General features: G+C 43.6%; 1 protein-coding gene across 5 annotated transcripts in view; it reads right to left on the bottom strand.

Annotated features, from left to right (window-relative positions):
* The window catches only part of TBXAS1 (thromboxane A synthase 1), a 266,910-nt gene that overhangs the window by 185,613 nt on the left and 63,652 nt on the right, over window positions 1–17,645 (bottom strand). For 4 of the 5 annotated variants that reach the window (XR_008464443.1, XM_054188252.1, XM_054188241.1 and 1 more), the window contains one exon: window positions 15,580–15,673. Coding sequence is in view for 4 of the 5 variants with exons in the window: in XM_054188252.1 (XP_054044227.1) it covers window positions 15,580–15,673 (94 nt within the window). In the remaining variant the exon portion in view is untranslated. Of the gene's footprint in view, window positions 1–11,772; window positions 12,150–15,579; window positions 15,674–17,645 lie in introns of those variants that run through there. The other variant, XM_054188263.1, reaches the window with a different exon arrangement.

Below are 17,645 nucleotides of genomic sequence, written 5' to 3'. Positions count from 1 at the left end.
TGTGCTTCATCCTGCTCCCAGACTGACAGTCCGCCAGGTAGGACAGACCTACCCTAAACCATTATGGACAGAAATGTGTTGTGAGATCCTACACAGAACAGAATAGTTTTATCCCTTTGAGAGTAAGACCAGCTGCAGCCCTAACAGCCACATCACACCAGGCAGTTGACTCTTTGCCTAGCTTAAAACAATTATTCCAACATTTCCTTGTTTTCATACGGTAAGTTACTCTTCATATTCTGTCCTGAAGCCAAACACCATTTAAGACCCAGCCACCCATGTGGCAGCTGGTAGGATCCAAGCATGGAAAACAGATGCACTAGAAAGCCTTATCAGGCCTCCCTGGAACAAGGTATTAGGAAGAAGGCAGACAGAAACACACAGCGCCAACCCCTGTGTGGGCTGGAGAGGGACTGCAGAGAGCACTAGGAGCTGAGATAGCACAAGGAAACTGAACGGGAGGCTGCAGTGGAACGATGGAATGAGAATTTGGGACAGCTCTAGCAATCAGCAAGGCCACTGGCCAGCACCCAGGGTGAGCACGGGGGCTGCCAAGCAAAAGCGCAGCCATAGCTTCAACTGAGACAATTTCATAGAGAGAAGAGCTTGGTTTTGGAGGTGGGGATTTAATTGTATCGTGTCAGCCATTCGGTTCTGTTTCTAGATCACCAGACAGGGCTGGATTCTGCAGCAGCATCAGAAAAAGCACCTTGTCAATCCATCTGAGCTTTTTTTCTTTTTTAATGAATGATGCTACACACCTGCAAATATCAGATATTTTCCAGAGGAACTGATACATTTAGCTGCCCTTTCACAACTGCATTCATCTGTACCCAGGAAAGGAAAGAGAGGCTTGGCACCCTCATCCAGTACAACAGCTATACAGAACTAGATGCTTTGGCACATGGCACGAAGTCAAGAGCAACCACTGCTCCTCTCTCTCCTTTTGAATTAACCACATTCCTAGGGGACCGGGGCACTGGCAGAAAGTAACCACTGCCTGGGACAGAAAGCAACTCCTCCATCCCACCCTCCCCATAAAGCAACAATCTGGAGGGAGCGTAGAGGAAAACAACGGCAGGGGACAACAGCACAATCAAGCTCCTCATGAAGACATCATCTCAGAGAGAAAAACTGTCAGCGCTTGCACTGTACTGCATTTCTTACGTATATGGTACCAAAGTGCCACCACCTACAGAGTTCAGGGTTTGCACATTCCTGGCTCCAAGATGGCCCCATCTTGTAATTAGTAGTTCCAAGGTAGGGGCTTTCTGCTGGGGGTCCTGAAAGAAAAAGGGACCCCTGTCTGGTAAATGGTAAGAAATCAAATTATGGTCCATTTGAAGGACAAGTTCCATCCAGAAATAAGAGTCTAAATAATATGATGCACTGTTCAAAAGTTACACTAAAAATTTAATCAGACATCAATTTGTCCCTGGTTTGTCCCCCAGAAAAAGGGCTGGAGGAGTGATTGCTGGAGAACAGGGCATCCACTCGTACCCTGGGAAGTAAAGGGGCATCCCATCATATCACTGGGGGTGGAAGGGCACCCTACAAAAGCCACAGAGAATCTCCTGCTGGTGCAAGATGTGGCAGCAGCCTCCTGTCTGCTGGCTGATCTCTAAACCCAGCCCTTGTGCAACAGGTACATCAGGAAACAGTGGCACAACCAGAAGGTGAAATGACTCCTGATCCACTGCCAGGTCCGTGAGAGCTTTCACAGGGACAGGACAGTTTAGGGGCTGGTTAAACTTCAGGGATTAAACTGGGGATTTTTTCACTACTCTTAAAAACTTGGCCTCTCTTTCACCACTCTAAAAACATCGTAGACTTGGGTCAGTGCCTCTTTTTCATTCAAGATCAAAATTATGGGGTGGATCTGGAAGTAAAAATTAAAGCAAGACCCAGATGAAGAGCATATATGTCTCTTCCTCTGACTCTCCTGCTAAAATTTCAAGCTAAAAATGTTATACACACACCCCCCTACTTATATGTAAGAATATATATATATATTTATTCATAACAACCTCAAGTTATTTATGTGACAATGAAGGATGCACAAGAGAATCAGGTCCTCCAATACACAAGCAAATATCTCAGGTCCTGTAGAACAGGTCATTTCTAGAGGATGGCAGATGAAATTCAATTAAAGGAACAGCTTTGAAGCCGGACATTTAGTTTTGTGACATGCCAAAATCTTTGTGCCATGTAAAGAAAGACACAGGATAAAGAATATTAATAGCCTCTTTTTACAGTAGGCAGTTGTCAGAGGAGGTGGGAGAAAACAAACCACACCGAAAACAATTGCCAATTTGTGGTCTTGACCATTTAAAAATGGATCCCAAAATAGTCTGCTAAATTGTTTCACCCAGAGCAAAATTACCCATGAATACATATGCATGCACACAAAAACAGCATCTCTTGACGCAGTGCTGATGGTGACTGCAGTCAAGGAAGAAGCGTTATTGCATTCCACATTGTGAAAAGACCACAATGCAGTAATTATTCTGAAAGGTTTTCACAAAGCACAATTATTAAGCTAACATTATCCCATTATTGTTTGTTGCTATGGAGATAATATAATCAATATATTTTCTGGATTGATTTTTTTAATACTACTAGCACATTGTACAATATAGCAAGATTTAACTCAATGCATTAACTGATTTTAGTTTATGATTGGCAAAGTCTGGAGGCAATAGATTGCAATCCATCTCACGCCTATTATTCTATCAAGGCACTTAATGTCAAAATCTCTGCTGCAAAAGCAAGTTTTCCTTGTTGAAAATGAGAAAAAGGATAACAAATTTTTCTGAAGAGAGGCAATCTTTTAAGCATTAATTTAACACTTATTCCTATTTTTCCTAAGCCAAACAAAAATTACCGGACTGACTAGAGAAGTAGTAGAAAAGCAAGTTATGCTTGAATTCTCGACTTAAGGTGCCTGCTTATACCAGTAGGGATGTTTTGAGGTGTTATCCTCCTCCATGTAATATAAACTTTTACTGCAGCAACAGGAGGCTCTGAGAAGGCGGCAGTGATTGCAGCGCTGAGCTGGAGCCCACTGGATGCAAATGCATTTCTCAGCCTTGCCACCACCTCTTTCTACGCAGGCTTGGAGGAGGCACTGGCCACCTGCTCCTGTGCCCGGCGAAGACAGCGGGCACTTGGCCAGTGGTTTCAATGGGTGGTGAAGCAAAACTGTTACAGCCACAGCCCTTAATCTCCTTGACCATAATACCACGAGAACACTTCGTAGAATCACAGAATCGTCTAGGTTGGAAGGGACCTTTAAGATCACCGAGCCCAACCATCAACCTAACACTGACAAAACCACCACTAAACCGTGTCCCTCAGCACCACGTCTACATATCTTTTAAATACCTCCAGGGATGGCGATTCCACCACTTCCTGGGCAGCCTGTTCCAATGTTTGACAACCCTTTCAGTGATTAAGTTTTTCCTAATATCCATCCTAAACCTCCTCTGGCACAACTTGAGGCTGCTTCCTCTTGTTCTATTGCCTGTTACTTGGGAGAAGAGACTGACCCCCACCTCGCTGCACCCTCCCTTCAGGGAGCTGTAGAGAGTGATAAGGTCTCCCCTCAGCCTCCTTTCCTCCAGGAAAAGGACACACACAACCCTACACAACTCCAGTTCCCTCAGCCGCTCCTCATAACACTTGTGCTCTAAACATGCCTCAGCTTTGACACACAACTGGCCCCAGCGGGGTCTCGGTTTGGGCCGACAGCTCCAGTGAAACAAAGGCATCCAGGTCAGCATTTATGGCACTTTTGCTGTTTCCCTCCCCCTGCGGAGCCACCTCCAACCCCAACAATGCAGCCCCTCCGGTTGCTGGTGATCGGTTTCAGCCGGGGCTGGCTGGCTGTGCCGGGGCTGGGGGCTCTGAGGCACTGCAGGCCTTCGGCCCCCTGCAACTCCGCCATCTTTGCGCCAGCCCAGGCCCAGGGCGGCCCTTTCTTCCTTTCTTCCACACCTGCCTCTGTAGAGGATAAGCTTTTCACAAATCAAGTGACTGCTCCGGTGTTAGGACAGTAGTAATCCTGCACAAACCTGAGTCTCAGTTAGACCTCTGTGAGGCAGTAATATAATATATTAAGAGCCTTAAATACTGACAACGTCATTCCAGCCTGTTCCCTCTCCTAGGAAAAGATGGGCTCGTCATTGTGCAACGTCTCAAAGCCTTTTAACATATATTTGCCATAATTGTCAGTAGAAGGATTTTAACAGGTTTTTCCTCTCCAACATAGCCATACTGTGGTAAATTGCCTTCACCTCAGCCCCAGAGGTGACCATATTTTGTCAGCGTAGTTTATGCTTAGGCCAAATTTTACATGTGCAGCATGCTAGACTTTGCGTAACTAAATAAAGGGAGTTATAGCAACATTTGAAAGTAAGAATGCCTGTTAATTCCTGTAAGAATCATATGGTTAATTAAGCTTTTAGGTGCCACAGGGTGGCTTTAGTTGCCTTGGGTTAGGCACCAGTATATAAGCATTTTGGCCAGAGAGTGTAGAACTGCTCGCATAAAATGTGAAATTATTAATCATAGTAATCACAGTAATTCCACCTTCTCCCTTCCCTGAAGGCTCTGGATTGGGTGGTCTTGTCTTTCTACTTGAAGTGGGCTGGGGCCCAGTAATGTAACTTTTGGACTGGCTGGAGGGGATCCATTAGGAATGATCATTCACAGATTAAATATGTTGCCTATGCAACACATCTGGCCCCTCTGGCCCAGGGGATAAGTAATAGAGTTAGGAATGTAACATTCACAACCCACCCGCTATAAGGCTGCTGCGCTGCCACTACCCCGAGCGGAGCTAGGGCTGGGTTATGAGCCACCCCTTTAAGTCTTCCTTGCTCTGTAGGGCACGGACAATTCTCTTCCACCACATTTCTCAGTGATGCCACTTTTATCAAAATGGCCCTGAATTGCTATGTGGGCATGTGCCACGGTCTATAAGACAAGCACATATGTAGGGTTGCTCGCCTTCCCACCTTGTTTACTTCTATGTTATTTTATAACGGATTTTTTTCTGATGGATGGAGCTTAGACAAGTAGGTACGATGCTCATTCAAACAGGCTACTCTCCCATGTGCAGCCTTAAAGGACACCATCTGCTAGTTCATCAGCACAGTAAAACATTGCTTAATACACATCCCATTTTCAAATATGAAGAAAAACTTCATTTGTTTCAAACCACTGACTGCACGCTGTCCACCACAATGCCTTATCATGCAACAGCCCAGAAATTCTGCAAAATAAAAACTCATTTAGCTGCTGTCAGTCAGGGGGATATCAATTTTGGTAACAAGAATGATACAATTACATTCCTAAGCAATTGGTCTCAATAACAGGCAGTCAGCACCTCCAGTAAATTGGCTGCAGGCCTGATTTTACTGCTCTCATTCACATCGAGTAGAGCCTATTGGCGAGACCCCTTCCATCTCAGTGCTAGAGGACTAAGACACTACTTAGCAAAAGTAAAGTAGTCAGTGTCCTGCTGCCAAGGTTGAGGCTAATCACACTTCCCTTAGTTACATTCTGTAATTGCTGTGTATCTTCTAGCCAAAGATTACAGTTTTCTTTCTTTCTTTTTTTATTTTTTTAAAATAATCAAGTCATAACGAAAAATAAATTATCATTATTACACAACACAGATTGAACTTTGCTGCTGGAGGTTGAACTCACATGTGGCAGAGAGTCATGGAGCGGTGAGAAGCATGGCACAGAGGCATCTGTCAAGGAGGATCCCTGTCCCTACACAGCGGGACTTCTCCTGGAGCTCAGCTTTGCCAGCCTGGCTTGTCCCTGGCCAGTACATTGACCCAGGCTTCTACGGGAAGGTACTGGGCTCCTATAGCCTGACCTTCCTGACTTTTCCTCACATATACAACACAGCCTTAGTGGGAACAGACAAAGGACAGCCCTTACATAGGCCACCCCACAAACCTTCTCTACTCCCACCACAGCTAAACATAATTTAACCTGAAGCACTTTGCCCATAATTACGCAAAAAAGGTGGATTCGACACAGGAGGCTGGGGGGGAAGCCGGCACCATGCACTGCAGAGCTCCCTTTGCCGGCTCCGCAGCAGCACTGTGCGCCGGGAGACGGGAGCTGTTCAAATGTTTTGACAGAATATGCCGATTCCTCGGGAATGTTTTTATTCTAGTCGATGTGTCAATTCTGCACAGATTTCCAGTGGAAAGCAGGCAGACAGTCTGGGTCTGCTGAAATAAAACGACTTCACCCAGAAAGAAGAAAAAGTTGTGTTTTCAGACTATTTTTACTCGATTCACAATTGTATTTCTTTTAGTCAGTTTGTTGGATTGTTTTCAATTTTACCTGGAAACTCCATTTTCTAGCAGGCTCTAAAGACAGGCCAAGAGGCAACAAAACACTGTAGAAAATTAAACTCAAGCAAAAGATCTCACAGGACTTTTTAGATATAGGTTTATAAGTAAACAGCGCACAGAGAGAAACAGGGAAACCAAAAAAAAATTTACACTAAATTAATGATGTCCTAACTAGAGTTGCTTAGTCTGGTTCTGCAAGAACCCAAACACCTCCATTTTTGCATTTGTGGTTGTCTTTCAAAGGCTTTCTTTTTTCCCTTTGCCTTAGGGAGTTATTTATAGGGCTATTATAATTTGAGGTCTGGTCTTCTCGTGGCAGGTCCTCCATCCAGGAAATGAAATAGCATTAGAAAATGAAATCTTGCGTTTATGAGGTCTTTGAGATGACTCCCTGGGGCATTGGGGCAAAAAAAAAAAAAAGGTAGTGAAAAATATAAACACAAATATAACTACAAGATACTTGCATGGTCCCTAATTCTATCTGTCGTGAACTATATGAGACTCTTTATTAAAATAGAGACCCCTGCTATAAGGTCATTAACTGTAGCTTTTTTTTCCCCAAAGCTCTCCCATTTCCCCTTTGTGTGCGAGTCAAGAACCTTTTCCACCCCACCTTGGCTGCAAGGTGCTCCTGTCCAAGACTGTCCTCAGATGTGGAACACAAAGAAGGATAACTCAAATGCCACCCTTTCTCCGGCTGCCTTGCCACACTCTTTTCACAACACATAATATGTTGCCAGGTATTAACAGATCAAGGTAGATTTGTTCACCCCTTTGCAAGCTGTAACCTTTGTAAAAATCATATATCAATCACACTTTTCTTGTTAATACCTCTTTGTACTTCTTTTCTAGGCCACCATCTAAAGCCACAATGTGCCTCATCCTATCCAGGGCTTGCTCTTTCCTCTCAATATATAGACATAAAAGCAAACAGAGGCAAATTAATTAAGATTTTGGGGTTCCCTATCCCCTTTTCCTGTGTGTCCAAAGGGACGTTTCCCTCCAAACCCTGCTCTTGCCATGTATCTTTTTCCCTTTCCTTGAGTGGAATGTAATCACCATGTTTAATCTCCCACTCAGATTCCCAGAGAATACTTAAACTCCTTAACTTAGCATCACATGTGACTTCTTATGGCTCCTGTAGCCCAGCTTTCACTAACCCTACCTAAATCACCTCTGGCACCATGCTACCTATGAAAAGTTAACAGCTTTGCATATGCCCAGAATTGAAAAAAGCCATCAGATATAATGCACGGAAGCTATGGAAGCTCATAAAATAGTAAAGACTAATTTGCAATTATTTTAATGGGTTTTCTGCATAGTTTATTATGAAAATATGTAGTTGGGAGTATTTTTAAACATATATATAGAGAGGTTTCAGTTTATTTTTCTCTTGCTTGTAATTTTATTTTTTTCTTGTCAGAGGGTGAGATAAAAATCACTAATGTTCAGTGAGTGGGTTGTTTTTTCTACCTGAATATTCAAAGTTGCACCAGTGCACCTGTCCAAAGAACATTTCACTTTTCCTTCTGCCGTAATAGAAATCATCTAAAATTCATGAAATATTTGAAAATTACAAAATGGAAGCAGGAGAAAAAGGTTAATAACAAAGAAACAAAATGAAAAGTTAAAAAGTACAAGGACAACCCAAGCCTGTATCATCCATTTCACTGCATCGCACGGTGAAAACAGAAAGAAAAACCAGCAATTTGAAATACCTGGTTTAAAAGCACAAGGGTTTGTTTAGACTTCCTGTTGAAAAATTTGGGGTTTTTTTCTTTTTTTTTTTTTCTTCAAAAACAAAACCAAAAACCAACCACACAAAAAACCCAGTCGGTTCTCAGACAAACCTGATTAGAATCCAACTCTGGTTTCATGTTATCATCTACACTTAGACATGCACTGATGCCTCTGAGGATGTGGAGAATTAGAGTAGCTTTAGATCTTTATACCTCTTCAACAAGATTGGGCCTTTCTTACACTTCCACACCTTTGTAGGCAACTTGCATTTCTGGATCAAATTGCATAAATATTTAACCAAAAAAAGAGCGCTCCAGAAAATAATATTTCATATATTTCTGAAAAATTAAGAGAAGGTCAAGCACGCAGTGGCTACTTTGCATCTGTCCCATCTCCACAGCTACTGAAGCCCTTAAAGCCCTGCCCCAGTGCCCCTCCTGCAAACCCACCCTGCCTTTGCCAGCACTGCATCCATTTGACTACAGGCCATGACTAAGACCCAATTTCACACTCAGCCCCTCTTAGGGAAAGTTGTATTTCATCTTTACATCCTGACTGGGAGGGGAGGAAGGGGGGAGAACCCAGAGGGTCATGAGTCTTACATCCAGATAAAGCTAGCAGGAGGTGATGCCACCCAAGGTGCACCGTAGGCAGTCCAGAAGACAGCACACAATGAATACGTGAATACTGAATGCGTTCCTGTCCAACCTGCTCTAGGAGAACGTGCTTTGGCAGGGGGGTTGGACCAGATGATCTCCGAAGGTCCTTTCTGACCCCTACCATTTGGTGATTCTGTAATACCGGGGATTTAATGGCACACGTTTGAACAGGCAGTTCTCCAAAGCCTTCTATTACTCATTTTAATATAAAGCTTTGCAGAAACTGAGCCTGGCTAGCTGCAGCGGATCAGACCCACAGCAGCTGTACCTTCCTACTCTCAGAAAGGGCAGGGGAAGTATCTTGTTTGCCACCCTTTCAGGCTGACTTGCTGTACAGAAGGCCAGCTTCTTATCTGAAGAGACGTGTCATGTTGTAAACATTTCTAGCAGAGCTTGGGTTAGCAGCACTTGTAAGAAAACCTTAATGAAAATAAATTGTTATGTATTTACCCATATGCTGAGGAGCATATGGCTAATGCATTTAGACACTGCTAATGAAGTTAAGACTCAGCTAAATTTGTTGGCTCATGGATAACAACTGTTCTCAACAACCAATGCGAGCCTGCTATAATTTTAGCATTACAACTGATACCTGGCCATTATTATATGTACTGATCCTGCTGACATAGAACTGCTTTTCTGATTATGGATTTCTCCACATCACAATAAGAAGGTGAGCAGCATATGATGCCACTGAAGTCCAGATTTACAGGTAATGTGAGCAAGTTACAACTTCCTTTAAAACAGCAGAGGTTGCTCTTATTCATTGCAGCCCTGAGTCTATTGCTTTCTTTTTTAATTTCAAGGACTAAAAGATTTTATTTAGTCCAATCCCATCCTGCTGGAAAGCCAGGAGCATGATGTCTCTTCTCACTTGCTGTACTGACATGGAGAACATCATCCCCTTTCCACTTAACAGGTAAAGCCCTTCACATAGAGCTAACAATTGCCTCAGCCATTGCCTCTTCACCTCATGCAATGTTTAATAAAGCAAGCGTAAAGTATGCCAAAAGGAGCCACCAAAACATACTTAAAGAATACCAGAACTATGATGTTGCTCGTCAACAAAGTCTGCATCTCCTTCTAGGGGCAACTGCTGAGGTCCACAGGAAACGCTCTCTCCGCCCTTCACAGCAAATAGATGTGGCAGCAGCTTTAGGCAGAAGCCACACAGTCAACATGGCATTCTTTGGAATATGAAGGGGACCTGTTTCTTCCCTCAAAGGAAAAACAGTATCACCCGAAAGAGCAAAAGCATTTGTCACGTCCACTACCACCTTCATCGCTTGGGTCATCGTTATTCACCAGCAAAGCAGCAATGACTCACTCCCCCTTTTTCTGTCACGTAAAACCTGCCAGATGCTTTGTGTATCCTAACGCTGTCTCCAGCTTCCATAAAAGTTATTTAAAGTTGACATCACATTCAGGGATACCTTGCTACCAGAAACACTGAGTGCAAAAAAAGCCGTGAACATCATGCCTCTACAGAAGGGTTCCTGAGGCGTACACACTGCTCCCCCAGAGGCAGGCTCACCCTGCTCAGGTCCCACAAGCTCAGGGAGAAGCCGGGGCGAGCCACAGCACACCCTTGTCCAACACCCTGCTGAGAAACCAGAGGTCCAGCTCTCGCTGAAGGGTGCACTTAGCTTTTAGTCACGTGGGAGACAGCTAATTACGATGTCTTGATTCCTTGCGTTAGGTTCCCGCAAACAGATACTGCACCAACTTTGTCAGGGTATCTGACAACGCTAACATCTGATCAAAGGAGGTAGCACAGAGTATCAGCTGAAACTAGGAAAATACACGTATTTGAAGGAGAGAGAGACTGGCTTTATAGACGTATGAATACACACATAAAAACACGTCTAACCCCAGGTTTTCTGTCATGTTGCAGGCTGTGACATGGCTAGGTTTAGATCTGCACCGCATGTATTCGTGTCACATGAATTGCATGCACACACAGGTCTCCCATTCACGTGGGGTTCCCCAGGGTGTAAGAGAAGACCTGAGGTACCCCGTGGGGTCTGTTTGGGCAGTCAGCAGCCCACGGCAGATGTGCACAGCCGACTGGGGGAGATAAAGCCAGGTTGGTTGGTGATGCCATGGCTGCCCTTTCTGGTTCCATGCCGATAGCTATCAAGTGGCAAAACACACGCTCCCTACCTCATTCGTCTCTTGTGTGTCTGTGCGAAGCACCACAAAACCACAGGCAGGCTTTCACTGTCAGTGTAAGCCGTATTATTCTTGTAATTAAATCCAGTCCACAGCCTATCTGAGAGCTCCTCTTCTTCCCTTCCCCCTTTCCTCCCCTCTTTGCTCCCCTCACCATTTGCCTCTCTCCAACCTTGTTTGGGTTTACATGCTGTGTCATTAAATTCCAGAACAGTAAACACTGCAGCCTCGCTCTCTCAGCACTGACACACTGCTAGGCTGACAATTAGACATGGGGTTAATTTTCTTTCCTGCAAGGACTCTGCCTTTTATTTTTCTTTACGTCCAACTCAAAGGATGCTCTTGGCAGCTGCGTAGTGGAAAAAAAAGATCTTGTTTGCTCTCTGCTTCCTCCCTGCACTCCCCCCTTTCTCCACTCCCACCCATCAGCCATAAAACAACACAGCCCAGCCAGATCCCAAAGTGAAGGCAAGACAAAGCACCCACACAGCCCCCACTTCCATTCAGCAGAAATGGGCCGCTCCAGGGTAGCCCAGGCTCTACAAGTAGGTCAGACAGAAACAAACAGAGTAAACAAAGAGTATCCTGTCCGAGCGGAGAGGGGCTAAAGGGAGCGATGTCTTTCATTAGAATGCAAGGCAGGGATACAAGCACACAGCCAGTCAAAAGCATCGCTGGAGCTTGCTAGGAGTAAGAGGAGGAAAGCGACACATGATCGGGCCATTATAAGGACCCAAAGCACAGCACCCAGCTGTACGCAGGGCGCGACTGCATGTCCCGCCTACCAAGGACCAAAACAAGGCAGCCAACCGCACACCTACCACCGCCCCAAAACACCAGAGACGCCATCCCCAGGGCTGCAGCAGCAGAGCGCTGCACTCCGGAAGGCTGAGTAGGGAACGGTGCACACAGGTACAGTACCAGGCGACCGACCAGAACCGTGCAAATGTCAGAGCCAATGACATTTAAAAACAGCCTCGCTGCCTTTTTAGAAATGGGATGGGAAAGCAGGGCGGGGGGGGAACACAACACAGCCATAGCAACAGGTCAAGTGTTTGCCGCGGTTCTATGGGAGGAAGGGTAATGCGGCGCGTGTGGCTTTTCGGTTTTCAGTGCATTTGTCACATAATAAAATCATTAGCCTGGGAATTAATAGGAGAGTTTTGTTTAGTTTTTTTTCCCTTCAACCTGCTGCTCTGAAGCCCATGCAGATCCCTGTGTGAAAGTCCATGCTGTGTATACCCTTCTGTCTCCTCTTAATGTGGCTATCACAAACAAACCTCATGTTTTTCCACAGATTGGTAGGAAAAACGCAGTATGTGGGGAGGTGGGGGAACAGTCAGGAGTTTCTAGCAAAACAGTGGTCTGTCTGCTGCAAGTCCACTCAGTTATTGGGAAAATTGAACATGCTGCTTTTTTTTAAAATAGCCTAATCATATTTACTAATACATCAGACTTACCCACCACAAATTGTTCTCATGCAATAGAAGAATTTTTAATCTAATATCTTGGACTCGGATAATTTCCCAGCTGCAGAACTGCAATAATTTCCTATCTTCTAATTTTTGAGATAAGCGATTAACTTGGATACATTTTAGTTTCAGGGTGCGATTACCTCCCTTTATTGTACTTGAGAGAGAAGGGGTGACTTACAGTAAAATAACTTTGTTTTCCCCAAGTCAGCTCTTAAAGTTTGCTTCTCTCTGATGGAGACAGGTCTTTCCTGTTGCATTTCCCTTAGCCCCTTAACTTTCCAGCAGTTCCTTTTCCTCTCTCGGAGACACTACATTAACAGCAACTCTTATTTTACCCAAAGAAAATACACCACTTGAGAAATCCCTGAAATAACTCTTTCAAAAAAAAAATCTCATGGAGAAATCATTTTCTTGTTTACAATACATTTGAAAGTTTATTAAAAACCTCACAACGCAGCACTGTTGGCCAAATCCTGCTTGCATTGTTCATTTGTTTTCAGGCAAACTGACAGAAGAAGAATAGCAAAAAAAGGATGATACAGCCTGATGCTCTGTTCACATGTATAGTTGAGCAAAACAGGAACCCCTGTTCACTTCAGTAGAATAGAGTTACACCCATGAAAGAGAGAAGACAAGCAAATCCTTGAATTTATTGAAAAAATACTGCTTACTCCCACAATTTTGTTGAGAGCTTTTGATATCTAATGTTTTTTCTTCAATCCCCAGTTCCTAGATTTACCTGATTATATCAAAGAGACTCCCTCTCCTCCTTTATTTTTTCCTTAAGTTTCTAGCAATCATATTCTAAGAGGAAAGCCTGATATCGGGACAGTTTTTGGACAGGAAAGCTGTATACGTTGAAGTGTTTTGATTTTGCTTTCTCTTCTAGATCTCATCGTTGTGCAGGGATTTTCAACCCGTCTTGATTTGGAGACCAAATTCATCACTGGAAGCGTATAAGTTACACATATGCAGATTCCCATACAGCACATGTCGATTCATTCCTCTTAGTCACCATTCACGAACTCCTCTGAAATAAAGGGTTCATGGGTTGAAAACAGCTAGTCTAATGATTTAATGTGTGTGATTTCAGAGTGTAGCTTGTGCATTTTCCCTGCACAGCATTACTGATGCCAAGAAGGAACTTACTTAAAAAAAGACTCTCTAAAAAGCCAGTTCAGTGAAAAGCCATGGTTGCGTGAACACGCAACTGCAAGAACTTTGTAACATTACAGATGTAGCGACAGGACAGATCAGCGTTTTGCTGCTTCCTATAAAAAGGGTAACCCCAGCCCCAACAAAACACTGCTCGTGCACAGCGGTGCCCCTCGCAGCTATGCCCCTAAAACCATCCGCGTCCCCAGGAAGGTGATGGGCAGCCTCTGCTTCTCCCCTGCTGGGGAAGAGAAAGTGGAAGCTGTCCTGTACTGAGTGCAGCAAGAGCACTTGTGTCCCTGAAAACGCTCTCATAGAGTACAGCCTGCAGTATAAAAGCAGCCCTCCTATTACCAGCGTGTTGCTATGGGCACTATTTCCAAGAAATCAGCCATAGGATCAGATCCAGAAAACATGGCAAAATACATGAGGGAAGAAAGAAAAATTACAGAGAGCCTGGACTCATCCCTGCCTCTTCCTACTGGCAGCGATAGGACTACAGAGATGACAGACGGTGAAATGTTGTACTGCTGGACATAGAGCCTGGTAGGGCTTGTGGTTTTGCATCACTCAACTATGTTTAAAAATCCTGTCGGGAATCATTTCTTGCTACTCCAAGACACAATTTCACAGCTACCTTCAATATTTTTTTTTTCCTAAAAGTTAGTAAAATCAAGTTTATCTTTTATTCATTAGCTTGCTTTAAGTGGATGCAGCTCTGGTAATGAAATTTGCCTAACAGATCATAGATAAGAGTTCGCAAAAACTTTCCACTTCTATGCTGGTACAGGGCAAGCCTATCTGCAACATATCAAAATAACAGTCTCCAGACACCTTTTCCCACAGCAAGTGTTAGCAGGTGACTAATGATAACTGGATTTTGTCACCAAGGAGCTACAGAACAAGTAACTTCATGCCATCCAGCTGAATTTAAACTAGAACAGCAAGGGTGAGCTGGTCTGTACCATACCACCAGCATCCCCTGTATGTTAAAGCCACCCTGTCAATTCCAGTTCAGATTAATAAAGAGCAGATCAAGTCTACCTTTTATGCTATTTTCTAAATGAAATCAGATGTACATGTAAAACTGGTATTTAAATGCGTTTTATCTAATAACGAGTCAGATATTGACAGAACAATCACCATGAAGACCAAAGTAAGAGGCACTATATTCTCATTAATAATTCAAATCTCAGCATGGATATTGATGACCAGGCACTTAAAAGAGGAAATTGGGCAGCAGCTGGAGTTAGCCTAGATTTCCTGAAAAGTTGTTGCAAGCAAGAGCAACGCACAAGAAAGATCTTACTGTAAGATCTGACCAGAGAAATGGCAGCTCCTTGTTATTAAGAGATTGTGGACCCTCGGAAGCATTACTGAAATTGTGCAAAGAACAAACCCACAGCATCAGCAGACTAATGAAAGGGGATGGGCAAAAAAAAAACCAAGGGAACAAAATCTGGAGGCAGAATCCCAATACTTCCCCTCCCTCCCTCCTTCCAGTCTGGGATGGCAACACTGGGTGCACAGAGCAACAGCATTCAGTGGTACCTAATTCTAGTTACTGCTTAGAAGCAAGCAACATTACAAGCTTTAAAATAAATGTGTACAATCAGCAAAAGCACAAACAAACGGAAAGGTCACAGGAGCCAAAACCACTCAGAACAAACCAGTTGGGGCTAGTTAACATAATCTGCTCTGTTCACATAACTAAGTTTGTTTCACTGAGGGCATGAACTTTCTTGGAAAAGCTCAAGTAATTAACTGCAGGCGCTTACACATTTTCTTTCCCTTAAGTTTATTTTACCCTGAAATTAGAGCTGCTCACACACAACTTCTTCTACATATTCAGTCAAAAAGATGAGTTTTGCTTGTTCTTTCCAGAAGGAGATGCTTGAAGAGATGGTACTGTTGAAGTGTAGGATTCCCTTCAATTCCTCCTACCTCCTATGCACTCTTCCCATGACTTTCACAGACACAAAGAAAATTATGTCTTACCTCGCGGAAAAAGAGCAGGTTTCCAATGAAAGGAAGAGGTGGAGGATGTTGGATCCCTACTTTGCTTAGTTTGGAGAATGCAGATGTGGAGTACCTGGAAAAAATAAGGTAGTAAGTTAATTTTGGATCTTGTCTGGATAGGACTTGCCATAATAATTAGTTCAGATGACTTCCCTAGATTCAGAGAGGTAGAAAATGCTTTCTGCGTTGGTCACACAGAACTGCCAATGTGGTGACATTGCTCAGCAGCTCCTCAGGTCACAGAAATAACTGCAATACACGGGTGCTTCAGAGGGAGCGAAAGAATGAAGGGATGCAAACACAGGCCTGAAAATTGAGCAGTGGAAATAGCACGTTGCCCATCTTCCCACAGAGGGTCTTGTAAGTCAGAAGTGAGTCTCCAAAGCTACGTGAGGTTACAAACAAGATCAAAACAGGCATTTGGGGTTTGACTGCTATGGCGCAGCTGGGAAAGGAACAAGACAGATTTTCAGACTATTATTGTCTTCTTCTATCACCTCCACCTATACGGACCACAGAACAAGAATTCAAACTAGTCTCAGTTGTGCATGAGCCAAGACACTGTCAGTATGTTCAAGTCAAGCCTCGTATTTGGGCCAGATATGCTGATTAAGTGATTTTCCAGCTGCCAGTCAGCAAATTAAACAAAGATAAAAAATACAGGGAAACAAAACCCAGACTGAAAAGCTTCATGCATCCCTTGTTTCAGATGAAACTGTGGCATGTTGACAGGGACAATAGTGGTGAAAAAGGAAAAAAAGAAAAACCCAACCCCAAAGTCTTTTTCTTTTCTCCCCTCCCCCTTTCTCAATACAAACAATGGATTTACGTCAGTGGACTTCAATTAATGAAACCTGAAAGAGCAGGAGCTAACAGCAGAAGCTTTGATTAGCCAAAGACACAATAATACTGAATACTATCATGCTGAACACTATCACTAGGAGGATCAGGGCAAAAGATTTTTAAGATTAATAAAGGCTGTGTCTATATTAACACCTTAGCTCAGAGCAATAGTATAGTTTTAAAGCTCTCCCCCTGCATGACGGTTCCACGTCTGGGGCAGTTTTGGCACACGCAACCACACTTTTTTGAGAGGAAACTGAACTTGAAGCTCTGCTCCAATCCATCTCTCCGCCAGGCAGGTCTGAACTAATAAACAGTCCATCAGCTTTGAACCCCAAGCGCAGAGAGACCATTTAGTCCTGGGGAGCAAATTACATCTAGCCCAAAATGGAAACTGTGGACTGCATATACTGTAGGGGTCACGATATCAACGACTTTAGTCTGTCAAGTCTGCAAGTCATCTGAATGCCATAATAGAGAGACAGAAGAAGCTGTACCCTCATATCCCAATGGGCTGACTCCCTCTTAATCCCAGTGTCCAGCCTTGTGGACTCTGAAGACTATGCTAACCCATTGCCATGACTTGGATCTCTCCTGCTTCAGGTCCCGTAATCGACACATCCCCCATTTGCAATGCCCTTTATGATGCAGGCAGGAATATTCTGGTTTAACCTAATGGGCAAACAGTGCACAATTCCTGGGGGTCATGGAGGATGGGGGAGAGAAAAGAACAGTTGGTGTCAGAAAATGGTCCTTTCCTCCAGCTGGAGAGAATGATGCTCTGAAATGAAATATATAAAATTAAAAGAATTAAATCTCACATGGCCAGCAAAGCAGAATGGGACTTGAGTTAGTAGCTTTTTCTACTTCTGTTTCTTGTGAAGATTTCTTGCAGCACAGTACTGATTCTCTTAATGGGTTTTCTTTTGTGAAGCTATTTTACAAAAATCATAATCTGGCCCAAATACTAGGCTTGACTTGAACATACTGACATAATACTGATTTGATGATTCTTAAATAGCAACAATGTTCTTTTTATGGGGCAGTACAAACCTTCAAAAACACAAACCCTTTCAATAGAAATGATGTGTCTTCAGTCTATGCCAGGGCACTACTTCAGTGTGACAGGGTATTATGGAATAAAGGCACAGAAGTTGACATTTATTACACATTTTATACATATTATTGACTTTTTGGCTACT

This window comes from Rissa tridactyla, chromosome 1 (genome assembly GCF_028500815.1).
Source record: "Rissa tridactyla isolate bRisTri1 chromosome 1, bRisTri1.patW.cur.20221130, whole genome shotgun sequence".
Lineage (NCBI taxonomy): Eukaryota > Metazoa > Chordata > Aves > Charadriiformes > Laridae > Rissa > Rissa tridactyla.
Note: the sequence above shows the minus strand (reverse complement) of the source record. Positions and strands in the feature narration are given on the sequence as shown.